The sequence below is a fragment of the Caretta caretta genome, chromosome 5, assembly GCF_965140235.1.
Source record: "Caretta caretta isolate rCarCar2 chromosome 5, rCarCar1.hap1, whole genome shotgun sequence".
Taxonomy (NCBI): domain Eukaryota; kingdom Metazoa; phylum Chordata; order Testudines; family Cheloniidae; genus Caretta; species Caretta caretta.
Window position 1 is genome coordinate 129,566,335 of NC_134210.1, and position 17,441 is coordinate 129,583,775.

General features: G+C 43.7%; 1 protein-coding gene across 3 annotated transcripts in view; it reads right to left on the minus strand.

Annotated features, from left to right (window-relative positions):
- DGKQ (diacylglycerol kinase theta) overlaps window positions 1-11,748 on the minus strand; it is a 172,375-nt gene extending 160,627 nt beyond the window's left edge. For all 3 annotated transcript variants that reach the window (XM_075128887.1, XM_048850017.2, XM_048850016.2), the window contains exon 1: window positions 11,534-11,748. In XM_075128887.1, the coding sequence (XP_074984988.1) occupies window positions 11,534-11,741 (208 nt within the window). In that variant the 5' untranslated portion in view covers window positions 11,742-11,748. The remainder of the gene's footprint in view (window positions 1-11,533) is intronic.
- Between the last annotated feature and the right edge of the window lie 5,693 nt (window positions 11,749-17,441).

Here is a 17,441-nt window from a genome sequence, read left to right on the forward strand (position 1 = left end):
CAGAGCAGGAATTATTTCGTTAGTTTTTATGCCCATGGGAAACCTCTCTTCACAAATCCTTACAAACATAAGGGGATGAGTGCTACATTTTAGCTGGAGTTTTATTTCTGAATCTCTTAAACTATCACTTCAGTTAAATAGAGCTAATACATTAGGACCTAATATAATGTCCCCCACCTTACCCCACCACCATGACAAAAACACTAAGCAATCCACTTGTTCTTGGCTTACCTGCATTTCTCTGCATCCCTAGCTCTTTATTTTGGTACCTCTCTCAGCCTGTCCCTGTCCATCTGCATTTAACCGCACAGTAGGGTTCATGCAACTACCCACTGTTGTGGTAAATTCTGAATGCCTCACACAATCTACAATAAGCAAGCACTTCAGGCATGCATTAAATGAAGATGTGGTGGCCTTAAGTCAAAGTTCTCAATTTTTGTGGTTTTAAACGTTAAACAAAGTTATTTTTATTCAGCAAGTGATGTGTTTAACATTAACTAATACCACACAAGTGTTATTTAGAATGGAACAAACAAGATGACTAACATCAGCATAAAGGGCATTTATAATGCTGAACATAAATACAAATGGATCACTCTCAGACCACGTTCCAACAGAAAGGAATTCTCTCACTCTAGTCAGGGGGAGAGGGGGAGAACTAGAAGCAAAACTAAAAGGAGATTATGATCTAGTGAGCGGTGCTGTAACTTGGTGGGATTATTTTCATAACTGCAGTGTTAACAGAGAGTGATATAATTTACAAAGAAGAGAGAAGGGGGTAGCACTTCATTGAAAGCCATTTGCAGTCCATTACAATTCAGCTAAAAATGTGTAGTAGTACCCAAAGGTGTTTCCACACACAGCCCCACCCTCAACAAACATACAATCTAAAAAGACAAGAGACAAAAGATGGGGCAAAGGGAGACAATATAAAAACAAAGTGATCAAGGAGATGGTAACATACATTATTTAGTAGCTTGTTGTTTCGGGGTTTCTATATATAGTTTTGTATAGAATACTTCCATCTACAGAACTGAGGTTATTCAGGAAGTACAGGTCAATTGATAAGTAGATAACTCAGTGATATCGTTTCCTGTAGGAGTTGTGAAAGAAGTGGGTTTGCAGGAGGGAGAGCAGTGTCTTTGCGAACCAGCTCAGGAAGGCCATGTCATGAGTAGAGGACAGCATGAAAGACCATAGTGTGATGAAGGAGGCAAAACTGAGACTGACACAAGGTCACAGCAGTGAGGGACAGAGTTATGTAAGGCTCAGCATAGTCATACAGGGAAAATTCAAGGTAAGGGGTGAGAAAGGAAGAAGCGGCCTTAAAATGGAATGACTCCAGAGATAATTTCAGAAGAGGATCTGGATTTTTGAGTGCCTGGATAGAGCCCTGCAAATCCATGGATGCCCGCTTTATATCCATGGATGCGAATATCCATGAGCCCTTTCTGCAGATCAGATGCGGATACAAATTTGACTTTGTGTGTGGAGATGGCTGGAGCAATAAATGAAAACAATATGGATGGCTGATCATTTTGAGATGGAATAACCAAAAAGAGCAAGAGAAGAAAAAAGGATGAACATGGGGTAATGTTGTTCAAAAACTGACCAGTGGGAAAACAAGATAACAGTCTATGTCTAAGGATAAGAAATTAAGCACAAAAGTAGAAACCTCCATAGGCATATCTGCTACATACTACCAGGACTAGAGAAGAACATTAACAAAAAGGCCCTGAATCAACTGTTGAGAACTCTAAATAACAAGATACTCTACTCAGATGGCATTTGCTGCTGGGTAACTGATACAACCAACATGCAAAAAAGATTCCTATTTTCTGTAATAGTTGTCAATAGGGAATTGTCACTGAACAGATGCGTTTCTTGTGGGGTTCCACAGGGATCTGTATTATACCCAATGCTATTCAACAGCTTCATCTATGATCTGGAAGTAAATATAAATCACTGCTTACAAAATTTGAAAACAAAAAAAAAAAATCACACAAAAATTGGCCAAGTAGTAAATAATGAGGAGGATAGGCAATCAAACAGAACAATTTGGATCAGTTGGTATCCTAAGCCCATTCAAACAAAACATGTTTTAATACAACCAGATGTCAGGTCAAACGTCTACGAACAAGGAATGCAGGTGATATCTACAGAATGGGGGACTGCCCTCTGCAAAGCAGCAACTCCTATGTCCCACTTTATTATACATACCCAATAGCTTCATATTTACGGTTCCTATCTTTACATCCAATGCGTGGAATTTTGGGTCCAGCAGGTTTGAATGGCTTCCATCTTAGAGGTGTAAGCCTCTAAGACGGAAGCATTCCCTGTGTATGGTTTTAGTTGCTTAAATGGGTCTAGAAAATTCAAGCTGCCTGTGGGATGGAAACAGGTGGCTTCAAAAACAAGTCATGTCTCAGATTGTACTTTGGTTTTGCCCATTTGTAGCTTTTATTTTTAGTTGAAACATGCACCAGATATGTGCCAAAGCTTGCCAGCCACAGAGAGATTTTCTAGGGCTCTGTAATTGTGAATGTTAAACCTTCCTTTCTGGAGCTCTCTCAGCACATTTGCTTTTCTCAGGACTAAGCTATGCCCCCACTTGGGAAATTTCAAGTGCTTGTCCCCAGGAGGAAATTAGCTAGGGATCTGAAGTCTGATTAGGCTGTTCAACAAGACATCTTTGCTTACTTCCTTTCTCCTAGCACCACCTCTGCACGTCTGAGGAAACAAACGCCCTGTTAGTCTAGCTCCCAGCTCTAAACTAAACCACACACCCTTCCTGAGTGGGTTCCAGTTACACACAGAAGTTGAGAAGTAGTCAGACTTCAACCAAAAGATGCATGGAATGTGCGTCTCTGGGTTGCTATAGAGATGCTGTGTAGACATCTCCAAATTCAAGTGTAGCAACAGAACACACACGACAGACATATCAGATCAGAACCACAAAAGGTTCTCAAGGAAAAGCCTTTTTACAGCTGTGTTACCTAGCTTTGTTTATGTTATAAATTTCTACTTTCAGTCCAAAGTTTACATCCTATTTTGGAAGGATCCCATGTTTTCAGACATCGTAAAGGCAGATCAAAAGACAAACAAGCACTACGGGAGTTGTGCTTTTATGAAGTTTTCTTAGAGTCATTTTGGGTGATCTGCTTAGAATACAAAGCCTGAATACATGAAATATAGATTAATTTCTACAGTATCATTGCACTTGCAGTAGCTGCTGTCCAAATAAAATGAATGCAGTATTTGTCCAAAAAACACACAGATTTTAACCATGACACCTACGTTCATACACTGTAAGCTACCACTAAAAAGTTTAGTGAAATACTTGTGCACCCAAAAATACAACCATGAAATTACATTTGATTTTTAAGCCAATGTCTTTTTCCTCCTCTAAAGCTCATTTATCATATTCTTTAACCTAAAAAAAAAAGTGTTTATTTTCAAATTTGGTTAAAATAAACCAAATTGAACTCAAGTTAGTATTACAGTGATTTGCAGCAATGGACGTATCTGAGATTCACACAAACCTATAGCTCCTCTACCTCTAAATGTTGATTATTTTCAAGCCAATAAAAGAGGTTTGGTGCTATTATGAAGACAAGGCACTGCAGAGGAAAATATTTGGGGTCGGAAGAAATCTTCAAAAACTCTTAACTATAAAATATAAACAGTAAATATTTAATTGGTTGTACTTTGCATTGCTGATAAGAAATACATATACTGCAATTCTGACCCCGTTCATTACATATGCAAGACTTTACATATTAAGAAAGGTTTCAGAGTAGCCGCCGTGTTAGTCTGTATTCGCAAAAAGAAAAGGAGTACTTGTGGCACCTTAGAGACTAACAAATTCATTTGAGCATAAGCTTTCGTGAGCTACAGATCACTTCATCGGATGCATTCAGTGGAAAATATTTATATACATAGAGAACATGAAACAATGGGTGTTACTATACACACTGTAACCAGAGTGATTACTTAAGGTAAGCTATTACCGGGGGGGGGGGGGGGGGGGGAGGGGCGGCCTTTTGCAGTGATAATCAAGGTGGGCCATTTCCAGCAGTTCACAAGAACGTCTGAGGAACAGTGGGGGGTGGGGGATAAACATGGGGAAATAGTTTTACTTTGTGTGATGGTACTCTTCTGGCTCTGTCAACCGCATTTGCTCCAACCCCTCAGACAGAGACAAACACCTACAAGATCTCTATCAAGCATTCTTACAACTACAGTACCCACCTGCTGAAGTGAAGAAACAGACTGACAGAGCTCGAAGAGTACCCAGAAGTCACCTACTACAGGACAGGCCCAACAAAGAAAATAACAGAACGCCACTAGCCATCACCTTCAGACCCCAACTAAAACCTCTCCAATGCATCATCAAGGATCTACAACCTATCCTGAAGGACGACCCATCACTCTCACAGATCTTGGGAGACAGGCCAGTCCTTGCTTACAGACAGCCCCCCAACGTGAAGCAAATACTCACCAGCAACCACACACCACACAACAGAACCACTAACCCAGGAACCTATCCTTGCAATAAAGCCTGTTGCCAACTGTGTCCACATATCTATTCAAGGGACACCATCATAGGGCCTAATCACATCAGCCACACTATCAGAGGCTCGTTCACCTGCACATCTACCAATGTAATATATGCCATCATGTGCCAGCAATGCCCCTCTGCCATGTACATTGGTCAAACTGGATAGTCTCTACGTAAAAGAATAAATGGACACAAATCAGACGTCAAGAATTAGAACATTCAAAAATCAGTTGGAGAACACTTCAATCTCTCTGGTCACTCGATTACAGACCTAAAAGTGGCAATACTTCAACAAAAAAACTTCAGAAACAGACTCCAATGAGAGACTGCTGAATTGGAATTAATTTGCAAACTGGATACAATTAACTTAGGCTTGAATAGAGACTAGGAGTGGATGGGTCATTACACAAAGTAAAACTATTGCCCCATGTTTATCCCCCACCCCCCACTGTTTCTCAGACGTTCTTGTGAACTGCTGAAGATGGCCCACCTTGATTATCACGACAAAAGGTCGTTCCCCCCTCCCGCTCTCCTGCTGGTAATAGCTCACCTTAAGGGATCACTGGTTACAGTGTGTATAGTAACACCCATTGTTTCATGTTCTCTATGTATATAAATCTCCCCACTGTATTTTCCACTGAATGCATCCGATGAAGTGAGCTATAGCTCACGAAAGCTTATACTCAAATAAATTTGTTAGTCTCTAAGGTGCCACAAGTACTCCTTTTCATATTAAGAAAGATTCTTGATTTTTTTTGAAGGGACTGTCAAGGTTCCTTCCCCACTCTGAACTCTAGGGTACAGATGTGGAGACCTGCATGAAAAACCCTTAAGCTTATTTTTACCAGCTTAAGTTAAAACTTCCCCAAGGTACAAACTATTTTACCTTTTGTCCTTGGCCTTTATTGCTGCCACCACCAAGCGTCTAACTAATATATAACAGGGAAAGAGCCCGCTTGGAAACGTCTTTCCCCCCAAAATCCTCCCAAACCCTCTTTCCTGGGGAAGGCTTGATAAACATCCTCCCCAATTTGCATCGGTGAACACAGACCCAAACCCTTGGATCTTAAGAACAATGAAAAAGCAATCAGGTTCTTAAAAGAAAAATTTTAATTGAAGAAAAAGTAAAAGAATCACCTCTGTAAAATCAGGATGGTAAATATCTTACAGGGTAATCAGATTCAAAACACAGAGAATCCCTCTAGGCAAAACCTTAAGTTACAAAAAGACACAAAAACAGGAATATACATTCCATTCAGCACAGCTTATTTTATCAGCCATTTAAACAAAACAGAATCTAATGCACACCTAGCTAGATTACTTACTAAGTTCTAAGACTCCATTCCTTTTCTGTTCCCGGCAAAAGCATCACACAAACAGCTTTGAAAGTATCTTGTCTCCTCATTGGTCATTTTGGTCAGGTGCCAGCAAGGTTATCCTAGCTTCTTAACCCTTTACAGGTGAAAGGGTTTTTCCTCTGGCCAGGAGGGATTTAAAGGTGTTTACCCTTCCCTTTATATTTATGACAGGGACAAAATGAAAAAACAGTAGACGTCTTAAACTATGTCTCCCTCCACACCTCTGATAAGTCAGTCAAAGGAGTTTGTCATAAACATTAATGACTGTTCAGGCTTTGTAGAGTGTGGACCAATAAGTCCTGTACGTAAGGGTCTGAATATTATTTGTCTGCTTGGACAAGATAAAAACAACCACAGAGACAACCTCCCTTAGCTGCAAAAGTTACAAATTCAGTGAGAAACCCAGTGGACAATGTATGTGTAGCATGTGATTTTCAAAGAGTTATACTTCTGTCAGATAATTAAATTTCAACCCCTAGCCCTTTAGACTATAAAGATGCTCCAAACACAAAAGGTAGAAGAACTGCATTTGGATTTATAAAAGGAAAAGTGTATTCTTTTTAAATACTCAAATACACCACCACTAATTTTGCTCAAACTTAAAAAAAAAAAAATAAAAAGTACTTTTGAACAGAAACCAAGTACACAGAACTTCATCACAGAGGGTAAAAGTTTCAGAAAACTGTGAGCAGCTGAAAATGGGGAGTTAGAATAGAAACCACGACACAATCTTACGCACTGTAAACTCATTAAAGTTAGGAAACAGCTTCTGATTTTTAGGAATACACTAAATTCATCTAACCACAAATTCATCCAACGATGGCTTTTTATACATACACTCACTATCAGGCCGATTGTCCTGAAGTTTGCAATTTTATCCTTACTGGGTTTGTTTGGGTTGAGTTGATCAAAAGCGGAGTTGATCAAGTTCCTTCTCCGTACATTAACAAAAACAATGTATTAAGTAGAGGATTACTGAGCACGAGTCAGCTAAAAACATTCAAGAAATTTCACCAGTAATCACTGAACACTTTGACAATTTTTTGCATTATGTGACTAGCTAGAAAGCTGCAAGTATATTAATCAAATACCAGTAAAATGCATCTAATAATATATCTGAATTATTTTTCTTATGATTTGCTCAGTAATAAATTATTTGGAAAAAATCTAATCAAAAACTGATAAAGTTATTGTTAAATACAGTGGCGTTTGAACAACAAACTACTATTTTATTCTTTTAAACTGAAGGCATGTGGGATATGACAGCATACTTTTTCCCCCCTTGGCTAGCAGAGGCTAAGTCTTCAGACTGATGTGTGTCAAGTGCAACGTTGAAATTCTGCTGGACTTTCTTTTAAGCAAAAGATTAAATAATACACACCTCTTAAGGGCACAACCGATATGCCATTGGTCAATTAGGACCGGGAAACCATACAGGAAGATTTGGATGACCTTGTAAACTGGAGTAATAGTAATAGGGTGAAATTTAATAGTGAGAAGTGTAAGGTTATGCATTTAGGGATTAATAACAAGAATTTTAGTTATAAGCTGGGGACGCCTCAATTAGAAGTAATGGAGGAGGAGAAGGACCTTGGAGTATTGGTTGATCATAGGATGACTATGAGCCGCCAATGTAATATAGCCGTGAAAAAAGCTAATGCGGTCTTGGGATGCATCAGGCGAGGTATTTCCAGTAGAGATAAGGAGGTGTTAGTACCGTTATACAAGGCACTGGTGAGACCTCACCTGGAATACTGTGTGCAGTTCTGGTCTCCCATGTTTAAGAAGGATGAATTCAAACTGGAACAGGTACAGAGAAGGGCTACTAAGATGATCCGAGGAAAGGAAAACCTGTCTTATGAAAGGAGACTCAAGGAGCTTGGCTTGTTTAGCCTAGCTAAAAGAAGGTTGAGGGGAGATATGATTGCTCTCTATAAATATATCAGAGAGATAAATACCGGAGAGGGAGAGGAATTATTTAAGCTCAGTACCAATGTGGACACAAGAACAAATGGATATAAACTGGTCATTGGGAAGTTTAGACTTGAAATTAGACAAAGGTTTCTAACCATCAAAGGAGTGAAGTTTTGGAATAGCCTTCCAAGGGAAGCAGTGGGGGCAAAAGACCTATCTGGCTTTAAGATTAAACTGGATAAGTTTATGGAGGAGATGGTATGATGGGATAACATGATTTTGGTAATTAATTGATCTTTAAATATTCATGGTAAATAGGCCCAAAGGCCTGTGATGAGATGTTAGATGGGGTGGGATCTGAGTTACTACAGAAAATTCTTTCCTGGATATCTGGCTGGTGAATCTTGCCCATATGCTCAGGGTTTAGCTGATCGCCATATTTGGGGTCGGGAAGGAATTTTCCTCCAGGGCAGATTGGAAGAGGCCCTGGAGGTTTTTCGTCTTCCTCTGTAGCATGGGGCACAGGTCACTTGCTGGAGGATTCTCTGCTCCTTGAAGTCTTTAAACCACGATTTGAGGACTTCAATAGCTCAGACATAGGTGAGAGGTTTATCGCAGGAGTGGGTGGGTGAGATTCTGTGGCCTGCGTTGTGCAGGAGGTCGAACTAGATGATCATAATGGTCCCGTCTGACCTTAGTATCTATGAATTACACAATGGTATTGATAAATACTATTCAGGATTTCTAACCTGCCAGACTTCACAGATGACCGTAATACCAGATTATTAGTGCAGTTTTCAAATTAAGGTATAGTACATTAAGTATACTGCCGCACATGTGTATCAAATCTTTGAGCAGTAGTTCACATTCAAGCCCCCACAACAGGTTATTTCTCTCTTTTTTTTTTCCTATATTTTTCAGTGCAGAATGAAATCAACAATATGGACTAAAGCCTTCCTGTTCTTCTCACACATTGACACATCAAAGCGGTCTGAAACTCAGAAGTGCAAAACAGGCAGCTGAACATTTTCATAATTCCAAGAGAAAGACTGATTTAAAATGATTATCTAGCAAAACCTTCCAGTACAAGACAGTATAAATAAATCAAGTTCTAGAAAAGTTAAAGTTTTCTCCTTGGTTGTAAATATTAAGTAATAAACTTGCTTTCTTATAATTCTATTTTCCTGACAAAATACAACCTTTTATGGACTGCAATGTTATTTCTAACTCAAAGTATGTTTTTTAAATAAAAGTTTGAATCATATGGAAGTGCACAACTTTAAGACAACAATTTCCATTCTCACAAGACTGTCCCTCACCAGGTAAAAGAACACAGAGGCTTCTGCTGAATTCTACTTGATCCTTCTTTCACCCCAGAGCGCCCAGTAAACCATACTAGCTGTCATAAATACTAAGGCTGCACAATTGTTATCCAAGGCCTGCTTTATTTTGTAAGAAACTACATTTTTGTTTATAGTTTCACAGCCCTCGATATCTCAAAAATGAAGCCCAGAGCCCCCCTGATTTGCCATCTCTCAAATGCAGAGATTCAGCTCACAAGGCTATGAGACTACAGGTCAGTTACTTCTCCCACACAAACACAATATAACAACCCAAAGCCACAATTCTAAGTTTTCTTTACCTTAATGCAGTGGGAAGGAGGGGTTGTCTAAAAGCCCTCTTAGCTATTGTAATATTGGTCTGTAAAATCAGCTACTAGCTTTGGGGAATGAGAGGAGAAAAAGATAGAAGATAAAACTGCAAGGCTGCCACAAATAGACAGAAGATATTTTTTGAAAGAGGATGGAACAGAGAAGAGCATCCCAAACTTTTTTTTTTAAATGATGCAAGTCTTTGTCGTATATTGCACTAAAACAAGCTGGGTTTTATGTCCTTTTCTGCCATCTGTCTATGAAGAACTATCTTATCGATGTTGGTCATGGACAGCTTCCCAAGGAACCCAATAGGTGTTCCTCTCTAGTTTTAGGATTTTTTTAAGCCACACAAGTTCTACGTACATTTATCTGAACATTAGGTGCAGCTGTAAGGTTCCTAGAAAGTTGCCCACACAGTGCCACATTTGGGAACCTTTTCTGTAGAGCCACACATCCATGCTTAGCAAAAGGCAAATGCTGAACAATACCCCCCAAATTACAAGATTGCTCAACTATACCAGATTTCGGAGTACATCATTCATTGTGGACAGGAAGTGACCTTTTTCCCATAGCAATAGGACACACTCATTGTTACTGAACATGGATATGAGCAAGGCTGAATCATGACAATGTTGCTATAGCATTTAACGGGGTAGAACTCACAATTTTTAAGGTCAGGCTGATCATGTCATCTGACCACCTGCAGGGCACAGGCCAGAGAATTTCCCAGTGACCTTTCCTTCCCATCAAGCTTGTAACTTCTGGTTGAGCCTGGGCAGGCACTTTGGGAAAATCAATCCAGATGGGGCGCTCACACATTTTAAAGGCTAGACACCAGAACCTTACCAAGTTATAACTGACACAAGAAATCACCCAAAAAGCAAGGATTTCAAATAACTTGCAGAGACACCCAGCCCCAAATCAGGTGTATAAAGAGGCATACTCTTGCAAGAGATGCTGTGAGACGTGAATCAACACAGAGAAAGAGTGTGAGAAATGGAACAGACCCCAATTTGAAGTGGACAGGCTGAAGTCCTGGGAAGGGTGTGAGGGAGCAGCCCTCTGCCCCCATAAGACACTCACAGATGAGGACTCCAGACAAGCGGGCGAAAAGGCAGGCTCAGCCAACAATGTGAGACACACACATACGACCTGGCTGGGGAGAACTCTTACCCTGGTGCTGGTAGCCCTCCAGCCCTAGCGAAGGTCAGTCACCTCAGGCAGGGGTATGGTGGTGCCCTGGGGAGGGGTTTCTTACCCTGGCACTGGCAGCTCACTAGACCTAGGTGGCATATGCAGGGGTAATCCCAGGCAGGGAAGGGGTACAGGAAGTGCTCTGGGCACAGGGGCTGCGAGCCCCGGGCAAGGTGTGTAGGGGTACCCCCTGGCAGGGGGTGTCCCGGGGAAGGGTCTCTTACCCTCACACTGGTAGTCTGCCAGCCCTGGGCACAATGTTCAGGGGTAGCCCCGGCAAGGGGTGTTCTGGGCAGTAGCACTGCCAGCCCTGGGCAGGGTGGCTAGGGGTATCCCAGATAGGGGGTGTCCTGCGGAACGTAAATAGGGGAACCCACCGGCAGGGGTGCCTAGGGGAAGGACGCACAGGGAGTAGGACCAGGGGAAGGTGGGTAGGGGGTGTCCCGGGCACGGTCCCTTACCCTCACACTGCTAGCCTGGAGCAGGGTGCATAGGGGTTAGCCCCGGCAGGGGGTGTCCCAGGGAAGGTAGATAGGGGAATCTGCAGGCTGGGGGTGTCCCAGGGCAGGACACACGGGGGCTAGCCGGAGAAGGGGGGGAGCCCCGGGCAGTCCCTTACCCTCGTACTGGTAGCCCGCCAGCCCCGGGCAGGGTGTGTAGGGGTACCTGCCGGCAGGGGCTGTCCCAGGGAAGGCACAGGGGGATAGCCCCAGGCAGAGTATGCAGGCGTAGCCCCGGCAGGGAGTACCCCAGGGAAGGTGGACAGGGGAAATGTGCGGGCTGGGGGTGTCCCGGGGCAGGGCGCACGGGGGGTAGCCCAGGGGAAGGGGGAGCCCCAGGCGGTCCCTTACCCTCGCACTGGTAGCCCGCCAGCCCCCAGATGAAGTCGGTGCAGCAGTGGCAGAAGGTGGGCTTCGTCAGGGTCACCCTGCGGAAGCCGTGCCCGGGCGCGCCGAACGGAGCCGGCGGCGGCTGCGAGCGGCTCCTGCCACCCAGCTGGGGGCTGGAGGCCGGGCTGCCCCCGCGGCTGCCGAGCAGGGCGCGGGCTCCGACCGCCATGGCCCCGCAGCCCGGGCCGGCCGGGTCCGCTCCCTCCTCCCGCGGGGCAGCGGGGCGGTCCCTGCGCCGCCGGGCCCCGGCCCCCGAGGCAGCTACGCGCCGCGCTTCCGCCCGGCTGGGGAGTGAGGGGGCGGCGCTTCGCACGCAGCGCCCAGCCGCAGAGCCGCTCGCCTCCCCCGGGCCCGGGCCGATCCGCTCGCCTCCGCCCTGGGCCGGGCTGCCCCGCTCGCCTCCCTGCTCTGCGTCCCCAGTGGGCGCGGACAAGCCTGGGCGGACCAGCCGGAGCAGCAGCCCTGCAGGGAGAGAGGTTAATAAACGTTAAGCCCGTCTGTCTCTCTCCCCTCCTAGCCCGGGGGCTCTCCGGGCTTCGCCACCCGGGGACCCCCCGCCAGCCAGCCTTGGGCCATGTGGGCAACGTGGGGTCAGGCCCGGAGGGAGTTTGGTGCGCAAAGCAAAGGGGCTGCCGCACCAAACTCCCCGCGGGCCTGACCCCACTTTGCCCACATGGCCCAAGGCTGGCTGGCGGGGGTCCCCGGGTGGCGAAGCCGGGAGAAGAGGTTTCCCTCATATTCGGGGTTCACAGTTTGGTTCAATGGCTCTCAGCCCCCCCCCCCCAGTCCAGCGCCCCTGCTCCCAGGATTTTGTCTCTTAATCATCTTTTGCCCCCACTCCCCAGCCGTTCCCTGGGCAGCAAGCCAGGCCTGCCCCAGCACAGGGGCTGGCCGCGTGCCAGGGCCTTGCACTGAACTAACCCCAACAGCCGGGCAGCTGCAGGAAACCCGAGGGGTTCTGCTGGGTGGGCGCTGCAATCAGAAAGTGAGAAGTGGCAGTTGGGGTGGGCGGTGTTGTTCCTTTGATGCCCTTCAAAAGCTCTTGTGTTTGGCTGGAAGGAGGAGCGTGTGCCGGGTGTCACCACAAGCAAAGCTGTCTAGGGGGCATGGTTCATATGAAGATGCAAAGGGCACCGGTAGGTGTAGGCCAGGGCTTACGGAGCCTTTCCTCTCCGGAGAGGATGGCTGAGAAAAGACCAACAGTGTTTCCATGGGGGTGGTTCTAACTGCTAGAGCAGGTCGGACAACCAAACTGGGAAAAGATGCTGATGTGATTCCAAGGAGCGTAGAAAGGCCACACCTTCCTTCCTGAGCATCTCAGCTGTTTGGAACAGGTAGAGAGAGACCAGGTGGGCGAGGTACTGTCGTGTAATGGGCCAACTTCGGGTGGTGAGAGAGACAAGCTTTCGAGCTTACTTCAGCTTTAGGAAGAAGAGCTCTGTGTGGCTCCAAGGCTTGTCTCTATCTCCAACAGAAGTAGGTCCAATAAAAGATATTCCCTCCCCCAACTTGTCTCTCTATCCTGGACCCACACAGCTACAACACTGCATGAAACAGCTAGAGGGGAGGTAACCACCTCCCGCTCAGAGATTGCTGCTCTAGGTTGATAACCAACCACCCTTTTGATTTCCTCATTGGCTCCATTCATTTCTTTTCCCCTCCTCCTCGGGGAAAAAAGGAACTGGCTAAGTAGTGTCCTGCAAACAGGCTGTGCTGGTTTAAAAGGGAGTGTTGCTCGCTGAAATAAACGTTAAGCCTTCTGCATTGTAATTCTTGGCAAGAGACACATTTTCAGAGGTTGCTAAAGAGAGCATCTATTTCCTTGGGGAGAGATTCTTGTCAGGTTTAAATTACCTAAATAAAGAGCGATTTGAAAATGAATATCGGGAAAATAAACTGTCTGATGGTGAGATCAGTTATGTGAAGGAATGATTTCCCATGAGAAAACGGTGGAAGCCCCAGCACCCGGGCAGTCAATGTACTAGAAATTGTGAGTTAAGAATCCTCTGTTGGCTAGGGGCACAGAAGAAATCCTCCGCTATACCAGCTCTTTCCTTGTTCAATTTCTGTTACCTTCATAGAGGTTAGGAGGTTCTTCAACCCGGAGCTGGCTGAAGATGTAATAATCACAGAGCCAACCAAATACAGATCCCACCCACTACGAAATACATGATGCACCAAGGAAAGAAAAGGAACCGCCAGAACCTGGCTCGTTAAAAAGCCACCTAGTGGTGAAACTGTGGCATTAAGATTGATAAAGTCGGAAGAGTTGCAAGATTTATAGTTTGCTGAATCTGATGGCAGTGTAATCATTCCCTATCTGCAAACGTCCTTAACTGTAAAAGCAATCACTTGTAAATTGGCACATTTTCATATATTTGCATAAATTCAGACAAGCCACTAGCAGCATGTTCTGTCCAATTTTAAAGTTATACTGTAACCTTCTTAACTTGAAGATATAAGTGCATTGTTTGTAATTGCCAAAAGTGAGAATATGGCATATAATTATTTTTTCTGCTATTTGTAGAAAGTAATATACAAAGACCCCCCAAACAGGATCAAAAGCCTGCAGAGTGTTAAAAACTATACACATAGTGAGAGAAAATCCCTGACCTTTCACCTAATTTTTAAATAATTGTAAGTGATGTCTCTCTTGGGGAGAGGTAGGGGTTTACACTTTGGTGACATTTGAACCATACTGAATCAGATCAACAGTCCATCCGGTCCAGCATCCTGTATTTGACAGTGGCAAATACCAGCTGCTTTGAAAGAAGAAACCCTGAAGCGGACAATTATAGAATAACCTGGTCCCAGGAAAAGTTTGTGCCTAACTTCAAATAGTTACTTTGGGATATGCCCTACAGCATGAGATTTAATGTCCTTCCAAAATGTTATCAATTATAACTTTGGACATTTGTATTATCCATATAAACATTATCCATATAAACATTATCCATTTTTTAATCCTACTAAGCTCTTGGCCTTAACACAGTGATTCCCAAATTTTAACAACCTGTGAACCCCTTTCAATAAAATGTCAAGTCTCGCGAACCCCCTCGGAAAAATTAATATTTCCAGGGATTTTCTCCTTTACCTGAGTATAAATTATAAAGGCAGTGATCCTGGAAATATAAAATTTGTTTTTATGACATGCTTATTGCACACTATTTATTATTATTTATCATTACAGTATTTTTATTATATTATGAAAACAGCAACACTCTTCCAAGATCTCACTTTCGTAGCTTGTATCACTTTGAATAAGCCTGTTATAAGACAAGGCTCCTGTGTTTCATCAAGGAGTATCAGATGTGAAACAGCATGAAGAATCAAGAAGCCAACTCAATGAGTTCCTCCTACACAAGCATTCAGGTCTTGAGCAGTCTGGGCAAACAACTCACATTACAACAAAGCTTAAACTTGTTCTTCATAATAATTTTAAAAACAATACTAGCTGCCTATTGAATTTTAAAAACAGCAACAAATATCCACCTCCCTTTCCATTTCTTATAAGGAGTCTTGAAGTTTAAATCTCCTCAGTGTGATAGATATGCTTGCTTTGATCTGCTTAGCTCTTGGAAGTCCAGGGGCTTCCTGCTGGCCCCGTGCTGTCCGGGATCCCTAGGGACAGCTCTCTCCGCCATTAGGGAATTTTTTCCTGAGAACCCCCTGTAACATTTTGTGAACCCCAGTTTGGGAACCACAGCCTTAACACTACCTTGCACCAATGAGTTCAAGTCTAATTGTGCATTGTATGGAAAGGTATTTTCTTTTCGGTTTTGAATTGGCAATCTTTCAGTTTCATTGAAAGTCACCTCATTCTGGTGTGATCAGAAATGGAGAATAGACACTTCTTCTCCATACCATTTTTTAATTTGTACACTTTGATCATATTCCCTCATATTTGTCTCCTTCTTCTGCTAAACTGGCCCAATTTTTAAAATCTCTCTTCAAATGCAAGTGTTTCCAGGTCCCTCTTCATTTTCATCATCTGCCACTGAAACTTCCTGTGTCTCATCCATCCTTATTGAGAAGAATGATCAGAACTGAACACAGTATCATTGTAGATGGGGCTATACCCGTGATTTATATAATAGCATAATTTTTCCCACATTATTTTCTCAGTCTTAGGCATCCTCACTTTCTCTGTTTCTGGACCTCAACTGCACATTGACTAGAGATAGTCACTGAGCTGTCCATTAGGATACCCAGCTCTTTTCTTTGAGTTTATAGTTAATTTAGGATCTAGTCAGATATTTGAGCAGTTCAGATGATTGCTTTCAATAAGCGTTAATTACTTGGTAGTTGTTAACAGGTACTTGTATATGGCATCATGTGGCTCATTAACTTAGGTGACTAAAGTTACTCAGTCTTCTTGGGTCTTTACTAATCTCATTTGTTCCACCTGCAAGTTGCCACCTCACTTCTCACCCCTTTTCCAAATCATTAATATATTAACCATCAGTACAGCACTCTGGGGCTCCTACTGAACTGGTACAAAGAGTTTACAGTCTATATCCAGTATTGGGCCTGTTCTCTTTGATCCTAAGAATCCTTGGGTTGAAAAGGAACAACTGCTTTTTGGTAGTACTTAATTGACCCCCCCACCCCAGAATATCTAAAGAAAAGGCAGAAGCATAAAGCCATTTTGAGCAGCTCCTACAACATGGTTTAGAAAAGCTGCTTCTGGTACATAGAAAGGGATGGGACCTAAAACAATGCAGTCTGATTTTTTCCCCCTTAAAAAAATGCTTGTTCTCAGACCAGAGGGAACCCGATGAACAATCCCAAGGTAACTCCCAGAAAGTTGTTTTCCAACCATTCATATCTGAATGGCATTAATACAAGAAAACGTTTAAAACAATGGGCCAGATGCACAACTGATTTAGAGCAGAGTAGCTCCATTAACTGCACCAACTTTAACTTTACCCCAGCTGAGGACCTGGCCCACAATATAGGGTCTCTGGCTTTACATATTCTAAATTAGGAGAGAAGACGTAAATTAAAGACTCCTTCTCAGCAGTGTTATTGGATTTTATTTTATTTATGAAACACCCACCAATTAGTCCCAGCTTTACTATGCAGTTTGCTTGCCCTGACTCTGCCAGCAGCCCTTTACCCAGAAGTCACCACTTCAAACCCAAGGCAGTTTGTTAGTGTCTGAGAGCTGACATTTGATGGCAGGTCCATAGCTTGCAACAGTTTTAGATCAGATTGGACCTATCAATATCCATTTAATTAGAGTTCATCCTGTTCTTTGTGGTGAATTCACACTTGTCCCTCCTTGGGATGTTCGTGCTCAGGCACAAGGTCTAAATCCCTCCATTCCCAACATTAAACAAGGCCATTAACCTCTCCCCTACGGCCAAGGCCTTCTTCATACTGCAGCTTCCGGGGCCTTGTCCCAGCTTGGTCTCCAAAGCCTTCTGGGGGAGTTTTCTACCTCAGCTGCCCATCATGAGTGTGATGCAAGCACCTCTCCCCTCCCCTCCCCTTCCCTCCCAGCATCTGTCCAGCTGCATGGAACCTCACAAATCCTCGGTTCTCCTGTTAAGCCACATATCACAGAAACACTGCTGCTGAAGCCACTTTGAAAAACTCTTCCATGCATTCAAAAGCAGGTCACACCCTACTGCTTTACAGGGTCATCAAGAGACGACCTTGCCTCACTTATTAGCAGGGGGAAAGGAAGCTAAAAATACATCCTGTTTTCTAAGTCTGTATGTTTATCAAGTTTATTTTAATTAAACCTTCATGCTGCAGTTAAAGCACATTATACATCAATGCAGGGTAAGCACAGAGTTCCCTTAGTTCAGGGGTTCTCAAACTGGGGGTTGGGACCCCTCAGGGGGTCACAAGGTTATTACAT